Source organism: Emys orbicularis, chromosome 4 (genome assembly GCF_028017835.1).
Source record: "Emys orbicularis isolate rEmyOrb1 chromosome 4, rEmyOrb1.hap1, whole genome shotgun sequence".
NCBI lineage: Eukaryota > Metazoa > Chordata > Testudines > Emydidae > Emys > Emys orbicularis.
This window is the reverse complement of record NC_088686.1, coordinates 66,517,009-66,529,084: the sequence shown is the minus strand read 5'-3', so window position 1 is coordinate 66,529,084 and position 12,076 is coordinate 66,517,009. Positions and strand designations below refer to the sequence as shown.

Sequence of the window (12,076 nt, the reverse complement as noted above, 5' to 3'; positions counted from 1 at the left end):
TGTTAAACTTGCTGTGTATTAAGTTATTTAGGCCTAAATTCTAAATGTTACTTTGTGAAGTGTGTTCATAAATAGTAATAAATGTTATTTTATAAAGAAAAAGTGCCTCCCTGTTGTGTGTGATGATGAGCAATAGTTTGGCTTAAGGACAATTTATAGAACCTTATATCTTATCCTCCATTTTTGTTCACATCCCTGTCCTAGCTTTACAGCATAAGGCTTTAGTGAAATGGTCTTACTCTTAATCCTCTTTATCCCTTTACCTTTTGTAATAGAAAATGTGACTTCGGCCCAGTCCCACTAACTCATCACCACTTCCCCTCTCACAGAAAAATCCTCTGTTTAATATTCTGAAACGATTGTAAAATGGTCTGGAAAGCTTACAGAGCCTTGGTGTATTTCTTTAAGTTTATACTGCCTGAGTGGCTCTTGCAAAGCCAAACTTCTTACTCATCCATTACCTCAAATTTCCTTCCAAGGTCTTGTCTACATTAGAGAAGGTTTGCTAGGATAGCTATGGCAATAAATTGTCCTACTGAGGACACAACTTATACCAGTTCCCGGAATGAACTAAGCCCTACTAGCAAACGCATGTTTTTGCCAGTATAACTCTTCCTAAACCATGGGCGTTGATGGTATAAAAATGTCATTAACCAATATTACTAGATTGACAACATTTTTAAGCACAGTCCTGGCCTTAGTAACCAGCCTAAGTATGGAAAAAGATAACAAATTAGGTGGGGAAAGAGTGGGAATGGTTGATTTAACCAGTTGCTTCCTTTTCTTAAAGGAAATGGGTCCCATTTTGAGACTTCAAAATTCGATCTCTGACCCTTTGTAATGGTCCAAACTTAGCGAAATGAAAAATCTGCATGGTTTAACCATTTCAGGGCTACACAGTCTACTTTTCAAGGCCGACACTGGACCCATTCTAATGTAGGTCCAATTTTGACAAATGTCCCTCAGACTTTGATTATATTGTTTAAAAAGCCAGTGTTTAAGTAAGCACTTTGTTTTGCGATCAATAGCAATTCTGCTCCCTCTAAAACAACAGTTAAACAAAACACCACATGTGCTTCTTTAACCGCTGCCCTTGATTAGAAGCGTCCCTCATTTAGACCCCATCTACATTGGAGCTGGAGAGCCGTGTTTAAGCGATGTATTAGATAAACCTTCTTCTAACACAGCTTGGCCATTTGCCATGGAATAAAGGTTTAAGTAGCTACACGTTTACTATATAAGCCACAGGGGAAAGTAATTTAAGTTTAACTATGTGAGGCACCCTTATTTACTCATCGTTTATTTATTTATTAGCATGCCAGCAAGGCGCTGACTGTATAAAATTTTAGTGATGCACCTGTTTTGGTTACGAATCCAGACACTTAGATGCAATGACAATGAGCACTATATAAACACCTAACTACAGTAACTAAAGACTATTTTTTAAGCCACAGGAATTATTATATTTATTAGGCATCACAGCTAAGACACCACCAGCTACAGGCAAAGCTGTGCTGGTTCATCAAGTAAGCAAGATCAAACTCCTTCAAAGAGATGTAATTTCTGGATAAAAGAACACGTGTTTATTTCCATGTGCTTATTTGCCAAAATGGAAGAGTTAAAAAAAACAAACCCAAACCTGACACGAATGTAAACAAGCAAATTATGGAGCACTATGTAGTTTGCAGCTGGAATAACTGGGTATTTCTGCATCCTGTGCACTCAAGCATCAAACATGGGAGATGTATTACTGCTAGCTCTAGGACTGCTGGAGGAAGTTATTCTAGCATGTTTTTTCCAATGCTACCAATTTACTGATCTTTCCTGGATTTCACACTTCAGGCACCCGTCACTGAAATGGAGTCAAGCCACCACCATTTCATCTCCCCTAGCACTTGGCATGTAGCTGTGGTTTTAGGAGCTTGTAATGCCAGAAGTAGAATCCTATCACTTATTTACATCTTGGGAGTTGACCTGGAACCACTTTTCATGGGCTTCTGTAACTGTGCACTAGGCTTTCTAGTTTGCATACATAAACTGAAAGCCTATAATTTAGAACACCAGAATTGGCATCTCTGAAAAGGGTGGGAAAAAAGAGCAAACTCCTAGGACCAGTGCGGTGTTAACCAGACAGAGAATCTGAAACCGATTTGGTCCTTCTCTCCCATGCTGGGAGGGTGTTCAATCTGTCCTGAAGAACTGCATTTTGAGTTGTTTTACTGCAACCCTTCTGGCTGCTTCAGGAGCAGTACTGTAGACAAAATTCTCACTGTTAATTGCTTTCCTGGACGTGACGAAGTTGCTGCAGGTCAATATGTTGTCTTGGGAAAAGGGTAGAGAGAGAAAAATGGAGACAGACTTTTGAGGATTCCTTGGGGTGACTGGGACTTGCAGGAACTATTGTGAATTTTTGGATCACTGATCATACAAGGCAAAGGAGATTGGTAACATGAACCAGAACTGTTGTCTGTGTGTTACATGGACCACATTTAAGGATGCTTCAGACACCATAACAGCTGATACACAGCCCTTTCCACCTTCTATCTTAAAATACTTAACCAAAACAACAGAAACTTCAGCTATAAAACTTATTTTTAAACCTTATTTAATAAAAGGTTTAAAAAGATACAGAGGGACATTAAGTAAATAAGTTACATGGGAACATTACATCACATCAGCAAGATTTCCTTTAGTGTATTAATATTTTATAAAAAGAGCACAAAAAATAAATTCAGTCTGATCTATCACAACTGTACAGCAAAAAAAGGTAAATATTTTATATAGATATGTACACTATTTTAATATGTAACAGTCTTTTAAAAGGTGCCCTAAGCAGCAAACACACAAAAAGGCAGTGTCTGCTCATTTGTTAAAATAAAAGTAATATACTTTTTATAATAAAGCATTTATACAGTAATTACAAAGGCTGAGACTGTTCCTGTACAGTACATCACCAAATGTAAATCAGAACAAAATAGGGTAAAACGCACAAAAAAAAAGCTATTTGTATCAAATCTAAGCTACAAGGGGAAAATAATACACTTTGAGAAGCTGGCGAACATGGAAAGAGGTTTTTAAAAATATGCAATTACATTTTATAAAAATATATGCCTTCTCCCAAACTTAAGGAGCTGGGATTTTCCAGGCTCAGCTGTTGATGGAATCCCCTGTTCGAGAAATTTTTTTTTTTTTTTTTTTGGACAGCTGGGGATTAGAATTTTGTATTTCTCCCAACAACTGACACAGGAAAGAATGCGGGTGAATGAAGCAGCTGAACCCAAAAGGAAAATTTACAAAAAACACACTTCTCATACAAAACAAAGCTGGCAGTACAGACACTGCTTCCTAATCTCTGAGAAATTTAATAAACTTCAAAAGTGTACATTGGAGGAGAATACAGTTTGTGTTGGCATGATAGGGGAAAGAGTGCATGGGAAAATGTTCTAGCTTTTAACTGACAGCAGTAATCAGTAAATTATAGAGCTTTGCTTAGAAGACACTATCCTGGGGCTAGAACATTGTCATAATATCAAGTTCTCCTGTTGTAGACAAATACTGAAAGGAAACAAAGATATTTATGGACATAATCCCCACAATATTTATTTTAAAAGCAGGAGACTTTTATATCATTATGTTTTTCTACACCAGTGACTGGTAGAATGGGTACACCAGCTAACAGGCAGAGACATTTGTAAAAAGGTGCATTCTGTGCGGCTTAGGAAACACTTGTTTTTGTGTGTCAGCCACTTTATTCTTAATCTTAGTGTACTATAACTAAAAGCTGCATCCAATTAAATTCTTAAAGTCAATAAATAAAAATCAGCCACCCAGAAATCTGGTTAGCTAATTTTAATTTCACATTTCAACATCATCACAGGGATGAACAGATATTTTTAACAGACACTTTAGGTTCAGATTTCAAAGTTACCCTTTACCTGCTGTCATATAGCTGTGTTTCTACTAGTCTCTAGCTATCAAATACCATGCTAGTAAACATATTTACCCCTGCATAGCCATTCAAAACACTATGTGCCACGGTAGGCTTTTTCATTTGTTTGTTATTATTTTGTAGCATCTTGGTAGACTTGAGATACATTTTCCTCAGAGCCAAGTACTCTCAGATCACTTTTACCTGTTCAGTCCAGCCCGAAATATAACTCTGCTGAATAAATAAAAATGTGGAATTGCAGCTAAATTGCAACATACCAGAGCTACAGTAGATTTGCATCTCTCCTTAGATAACTACAGCTATAGAAACAAACACACTGCTACAAAACTGAAATGCTGTCCCTATGCAGATCACACCAGACAGCAGGTGTAATACTGAGTGCTTATAAAGCCAGGAACAGTGTAGGAAGGCAAAAGAGAAGATTTCCCACATGCACCCTGTCAGTACATCTCAATGGCATCCAGTGTCTGGTAGATTCAAATGGGTAATGTTTAAAATATGGCCAAATAGCAAGTAGGTTTACATTCTCACTTGACCTCCAACAGTGAAAAGGCTAGTACACTATGTTTACACATGCAGAATTGCAATCTACAAGGGGATTTTGTTTAAACATTGAATTTGTTCCCACAGAAAAGGCACTCTCTGTTAAGCAACCCCCACCAAACGTACTAACTCTACCTATTCCACCTCCACACACACTGAATTAGAACAGACTGACAAGCTGCAAAAGGTTAGGAGAGAAGATATCTGCATGGATGAAAAAACAACCAATGTTTGATTCATTAATATCTAATAAATCCACTAATTTTGTGCATTAAAAAAAAACAACCCTTTCTACAGAGCAAAATCAATCAGCGCCCGTGTCTAGATGGATGTCCCCTGGTATAAGAGAAAGAGGTAAAGAAGATCTAAGTAAGGAGCTAGTCTACTGGTTCCTAGAAATAGAACTTGCTATTAATCCCATAAGGAAGACTAAGTCAATGCATAGAGTAATTGCATGATCTGGCTGTTTCACCCTGTACTTCCTCACCCCTTCCCCTCCTGACTGACCACTACCATCATTTGCCATGTCACAGCTACAATCAGACTGCGAGTTCTTCGTGGCAGTGACTAGACTTTGTTCTTTAAAGCACCAAGCATACTTTGGGAGCATTTTAAAAATACTAAATCATTTTACTCAGGGCATAATCAGGGAAGGAGCGTAAGAGATAAAGAACTGTATTTAATTTCTGTTCAGAAAGGAAGAACAGGCATTTTGGGGGCACATTAGATGGTGTGTCCCAGAATCCCTGTCCTATATGGAGGATTTTCCACAGCAGAGCAGATTAATGATTCATCTAGTTTGGAATCTTTACCTAGCTTCAGGGGAAGGTAAAGAACAACTCACCTAGCTAACTCTGCTCTGTTCTCACTGGGAAAGCAAAAGAACATTTTCTGACCCATACAATTTACTTAGCCGTATCTTAGTTTTCCTAGCTAAGAATTCTAGAGGTTGTGATATTATATAGCCCTTTCTGAAATCCTGCCAGGGTATCTGACGTCATGATTTCCAGAGTGGCTACATGCTGTTGAATTTCTTTGTACTTGTTCTAACTGCACTGCCCTTGAATTTTAGAGACTGTTCCCTTGTTCCATTATTATGGAATAAATGAGAGAGACTGATAAGTTTCCCTTTATAACTTTCATAATTTTCAATACCTCAAATCAAGCCTCCTCTCCAACACAATGATCCTAGTGACTGCTCACTCTCTCAGCCCATATAAGTCCAGCTGTATCTCCACTTATTTTTGTTGCTTATTTCTGGGCCTTTTTGATCTCCACTTTATAACAGGACAGAGTACTCCAGGTGTTCAATATGATGGTATAATATGTTCTGCATTATTTTCAATCCCTTTTAAAATGCACCTAATCGTCCTATTTGCTTTTTAAACTGCTGCATTGCTCTCTAATTCCCAGGGTCTGGCATTTATTAGTGACTTTCCTAATCTTCTGGAAAGAACTGCCATTTTAAGGCTTAACGGCATTGTAACCTTTTACTGGAATTTACGTCCAACCCTGAAAATGGATCATTAGCAGATGTGAAGAATTCAGAAGTGACTTATTTTGAGCAGAACATAATACACAGCTACTTGACTTTTTTCTCTCCTTGACACAGCACTCCAAATATTCAGTTATTTACAGCACTGCTGGGATAGCGCAGAGCATGCAGAGTGTGCCCAATTTTCAAATAAAAATATTCTTTATTAATAATTAATATTTAAATTCTTAAGATTTGCTGCTTGAGCTTTTCTTGTGAAAATTATTTGCTTTTGGTTCTCTGCAGTTTGCTAATGAATAATTAATAGCAGGTGACAGGCAATCTGCTTCCACATTCCAGTCCAGACCAGTTCACACAGTGACAAATGGGTTTTATATGATTGCACACGGAGATCTGGATTCTGGACTGGAAGCCGGCTTTTTGATCCCCAAACTGGCATAAGCCCAGGCTAGTTACAGAAGCTAAATATGCGGGTGGAAAGAGGGGGCATTTCTTGTCAATTAAAATGATTAACATTTAAAAAATAGTAGCCAATTAACTATATTTATTTTTATTATAAAGGAAGAAGCCTTCCTAACTAAGGAAAAGGAGCTGTGCAAAGATAAACAGCTTAAAGAGTAGGGTATCAAATATATGGCTTGAGGACTTAATTAGGCAGTGAAACAACTGTAGCTGCCAAAAAAAGGAGATGCTCCCAAGGTCTGTGGAGGAGGCTCTGGTGCCAGGGGGCAAAAGAGCCAGGACAGGCAGGTGACAGGCTGGAATCTGACCTATATTAAATTGTAGTTGAACAAGCACAAGGCATGAACAAGCACAAAGGCATTCTTACCTGAAACTTATCCAGCAGCTTGGAGAGCCTATTGCAAGTCAGCCAGATCAGGGACAACCTGCTGTCATCTACTGGAACTAGCCAAGCAGCACTGCTCAGGAATGCACAGGCAATTAACTTATCTTACCACCAGATGCCACTACTGAACTGCACGTGATCTGATGTGCACTGCACTAGCATCCGAAAACTGGCAATTCACTGCCACATTTAAACATTTTATTACTAACTACTGCTCTTTGCTCATGCAGTTAAGTGCCACATAAATATCAGCACATGATGTTCCTCCGGAGGTGGGAGTGAGAACTGGCTGCCTGCAGATACAAATGCTTCACAGTACTACGGATGCTTCACTGCAGGGTGTTGTTGCTACTAAATCCAATTTGCCTCTTCAGTTATTCTCACTGGCTCCTGTCGATCTCCCCATTTCTTCTCCCTATACTTATAATGAAGGGCAGAGGCCATGAAAGGAGCCAGTTACTCTCTTCTGCAATGGATGCAGCACAAGGAAACAACTGGATTCTTTATAGAGAGACAAGGTGAGTGAGGTATTATCTTGTATTGGGCCAACTTCTGTTGGAGAGAGAGAGACAAGCTTTTGACCCACACAGAGCTCTCCAGAAAAAGAAGAGCTCTGTGTGGCTCGAAAGCAGTGGTTCAAGTAGAAATCATTTCTTGCTGGTACTGCACTCATGGGAGGGACACAAGGGGGGGGGCACGTGACCTCCCCAAGTGACTTCTCCCCACCCCGAGCTTGGGGCCCCCACGCTCTCCCCGTCCCCTCTGATACCCCCCCTTTGTATATACAAACATCAACATGGTTAACTACTCACTTTCCCCCCAAATATGTAGTATTCAGTCTGTTTATATGGAATATGGGAGTTGGGTGAGGAGCCATTTCAGCCCACATATGACTTATTAAAAGACAAAATTTAACTGCTTTATGGTACCCAAACATTGCATTTCAATGAGGGATTCAACTTCCTTTATAGGAACAGACTCCTGAAACTTTTACCAGCCCATAAAAGTGGTCCATAGTCATGCAAATAGTCCCATTATCTTTAATGGGATTGATCAAATGATTAAGGGGTTTACAGGATTAGGTTCCAAGTTTGTAAATTGTTCTGGGTGAAACTGACAATGCCTAAGCTGTCAGATCAGAAGGAGCTTCATTTAAATAAAGGTGGGCAAATGTGTGATAAGTCTTAGCTCCACTGCTAAGATGAGGAACATATTTTCAGTAGAGTTCTTGTCAGATTCCTGAGGCAGCTGGTTTAAGGCTGTCAGTGTCCGGCATTATAATCTTCACTTATAGTTCTCTCACCCACAAAGCTGGAAAATAAGGCATTTGTTTTCTGTTTTGCTGCTCCAGTTCCAGTTAGCAAAATGCATGTTCGACTAGTTTGGCTGCAAAAAGGAATTCTATGTACACTGGGGACAACACCTGATTCCCATCAGGCTGCAGAACTGGGCTGACATCAGAATCCAAACATCCACTGGTCAGTGCAAGCAGAGGCATTCCTCTAATGATTTGGACTTGATGTGATGCAGTGTGGATGTCATGGATAATTCAGACCAATGGGGAGAAACAGAATCAAAAACACTGTTTAAACACCTTTCGTCCCCCCACCTCTCCCCTCTTGAAAACTCCTGACCAATGTAACAGCACACTATATATGCTAACAAACTTTATATTGTGCTGTTAAAGCCATATAAAGAGTGAATGTCCTCCCTAGCTGCGTTCTGCTCCTTTAAGGAGCAGAGTGCAGCTTCATCCACTGGGGACGGGGGTGGGGTGGGAGGGGTTGCCCCAAGTCTTTCCAGTACCTCATACCCAATAAAAATCTCTTGCTGGTACTGCATACTGCACCCCTGCTTGAAAGCTTGTCTCTCTCACCAACAGAAGTTGGTCCAATACAAGATAATACCTTACCCACCTTGTCTAATATCCTGGGACCAACACAGCTGCAACTACACTGGATTTTTTAGTTTTATGAAATAAAGGTATGTGAACACTATGTATATACGTACAGACAAATTCGGGGCAATTTTAGCATTCAGCTGACCTAGTTTTGCTTTCTCTTGACCCTTTGCTTTACTACAGGCCTAGCTGCCTAGACGTTTGGCTATTTCAATGCCAGCTCTGCATAAAGAGTCTACATTTCACTGGGAAGGGGCCGGGATGGAACAGCCCAGCATTCTGTGCAGTCCAATCACATCTGCAAAGGAATGAATGGAAGGACACACAGCTTCTGCAGTGTAACTCTTGTAGGTGGCCATTTAAAGGGATGGGTAAATGGAAAATGGGCCTCTTCCTGCATAATGGCCCTTTGTGGAAGGGAGTAAAGAAGCCTAAGGAAGAGACCCAAGTCCACCCTTCCCATCTCTGTGAGGCGTGCACAATGCAAAAAACGTGTCTTGGGTCAAGTCTCATAACAACCTTGCTCCCTTTTGTAATGAGTTAAAGCCAGATGTGATCGATAGAGGCCTTTCAAATTGCACTTGTGAGGGGGCAAATTCTTCTAAAAGTGACCCAATAACTACTTCGCTTCCTGTACACAATGTGGCCAGATCTTTAAGGTTTGTGGCTACTCTTATCTCACAGGATGCTATATGTCCTCTACTGAACTCTTAATGGCACAGGAAATATCAGGCATCCCCTTGCTACAGGAAAATAGAAATCTCCTCTCAGACGAGAGGGGTGGGGTGAATTGTTCTTCATCCCTCCCCCTCACACTTCTGTCATACAGTGACCCAGGGTATGTCTCATATTTCCACAGAACTTGCTAAGAGCCTGGATAGCACTCGGAGAGGAAAGCGGGAAGGGCAGTGACAGGCAATTTGCTATGGAAGGAAATCACTACAAAACACCGGTGTCACAGTAACTAGATGCAGACAGTCTCAGGGCAGAGCATCTTTTTCTTGCTCAGGTCTGGAAGCCTTTATACTCAAGAGTCTCGTTGCCATGATTCTTGGCAAGCACAAGGAGAAAGCCCTGACTGATCCGCAGGAGAACTGTATTCCGCTCCTGATGACATTGTTCTATTACATACCTCAGGTACCTTTATAAATAAAATAGAAATCTGATTTGTAAAAAAGAATATCCAAGTTCACACAAATCTCTTTATCCACTGATTTGGCTCAGTCTATACTGACAGGGTGAGGTGCAGAATGTGGGATGAGGAAATGGCAGCAATGGACAGAAGCCTAGTATAACTCAGTCCAGATAAGGAAAGTGCAGGAATGGAGGCAAACACACCGAGAGAGAGGTGGGGTCCAGCCTTGCTACTCCCTCGACTTCCCCAGGGCTATGGCTAAATCTCCCCATTCTCATCCGAGCTGCCACTGCCACTGCTGTCACTGCTGCTGCTGCTCCCCTCGTCACTGCTCTCCTCCCGCTGCGCTGCTGCTGCTGCCGCCGCCGCCGCCTCCTCCTCTTTCTCTCGCTGTTTCAATGCTGCTGCCTTCTTCTCCTGTTCCGCGTGGCTCTTCATGTGAGCACTGCGGCTTTTCACCTTGTAGAAGACCCTGAGGAAGAACACACACGTACCTGTTTGCTCAGTCTCTCCGTACCTCCTCTTCCCTCCCTTGCCAAAGGGGCTGTTGCATCTCTGGTTTGAAGTCAATAGACTACAGAGAAGGACCTTGTATCACCACCAACATGGAACTACTGCAACTACGACTGCTCTCACTCCCATTCCGAACGCAGCAGTGTGGTGCAGTAGATGGGGCACTAACTTAGGACTCAGGAGACCTAGGTTCTGTTTTTGGCAGACAATGTGTTGTATGACCTTGGACCAGTCATTTCACCTCTCTAGGCCTTGATTTTCCCTCCCACCCTTTATCTGTCATGTCCATTTAGATTCTAAGCTCTTGGAGGCAGGCTCCGCCTCTCACTATGGATCCGTACACTGCTGAGCAATAATGGCCCCCAGTTTATTAGGCACAACTGTAATACAAATAAATAAGCAAGCAAGCAGAGAAACAATGACCAGTGCCCTCTTTTTTGCACTTCTCCCCCCAGGGTCAATGTTTTTTTGCCTTTTGCCCTTTGTGGTTTCCATTCTCTCTCTATCCTCTTCTCCCCTGCAATAATTTCTCAATTTTAGTGGCACCAAATAGACTTGAACACCATTAAGATTCTCCTCCTGTGAGCGTCCAGGCTAGAGAGACAAGAGTGACACTTCTCAAAGCTGTGCTACTTCAGTGCCTAGTGGAGAGGTGTCCTGCCAGTGCCAGCTAAGTGACCCCCACACCGTGGAAACCTGTCACCACCACTGATGACTGAATTAGACAAAGATGTCATTCCTTCTGGTTCTCCTCATCTCCTCCCAATCCTGCTTCTGTATTTAAAATGGTGAGGAACTCCTGGTATTATGAGACTCGTTATTCTTTGGGATTAAGCAATTTAGGCAGCAAACTGAACTTTCTTGGCTGGAGTCACAGAGGGAAAGTAATATACATACGATATGCATAAGAGACCTGTGTAAATTTAATCAAACCATTTGTTCACCCCTTACCTGGCACCTGCTGCTATCGTAATGATAACGCCCTACATGCCTATAGTATTAGTCATCTGACAAGTTCTTAAAGTGCTTTTTCCGCTATACCGGAATCTCTCCACACACCAATGAAATGTAAACACTGCTGAGGTGGGACGTGCAGCCGTTTAACAGCACACAGCAACATTAAAGCATACATTGGGGGGGGGGGCACAGAATGTGATCATCCAAGTTGTAATCTGTTCAGGGCACTTGGGTTAATATGCCCATGATTATGAAAACTACTATGGGACTTTTGACAACCTTGAGTCATTAAGGACCAACTGTTTTTAAGTTCTAATCTGAAACACAGCACCAGTGGTGGTAAACTGTTCATATTATTGCCTCCATTTCCAACAATTTATTGTACATCTCCACAAAAACTGCTTCTCAAGCTAATGTTCCTTTTGTACAACGTTCCTGTGATTGTCATTGTCAATGCATTTACTCTTACCTGCCACATTTTTTACATGGAAACGTGTTCTCTTGGTTCTGAGCTTTACTGGGTGTGTCTGGTTTTGGCTTTGGTTTCCGTCTCCTCCTCTGTACTGGGGGAGGAGTCTTTTGAGGCTTCACTGCTGCCTCCTTAGGCTTCCTTACAGTCCTACTGCTGGCTTCCCCTGGGGCATTAGACTCCTCGGTTCTTGAAATAAGGATCTCATTGACCTACATGGCAAAGAGACAGTTGTTAAAGCAAACTGAAAATGAGGCATCTCTGGAAT

At 41.3% G+C, this 12,076-nt stretch overlaps 1 protein-coding gene across 1 annotated transcript in view; it reads right to left on the bottom strand.

The window, feature by feature from the left end:
• Positions 1-10,127: 10,127 nt before the first annotated feature.
• The window catches only part of MIDEAS (mitotic deacetylase associated SANT domain protein), a 54,340-nt gene continuing 52,391 nt past the window's right edge, over positions 10,128-12,076 (bottom strand). Inside the window, exons 12-13 of the mRNA XM_065403573.1 lie at positions 11,809-12,020; positions 10,128-10,341 (exon numbers count right to left, since the gene is read on the bottom strand). Coding sequence (XP_065259645.1) covers positions 10,128-10,341; positions 11,809-12,020 — 426 coding nt within the window. The remainder of the gene's footprint in view (positions 10,342-11,808; positions 12,021-12,076) is intronic.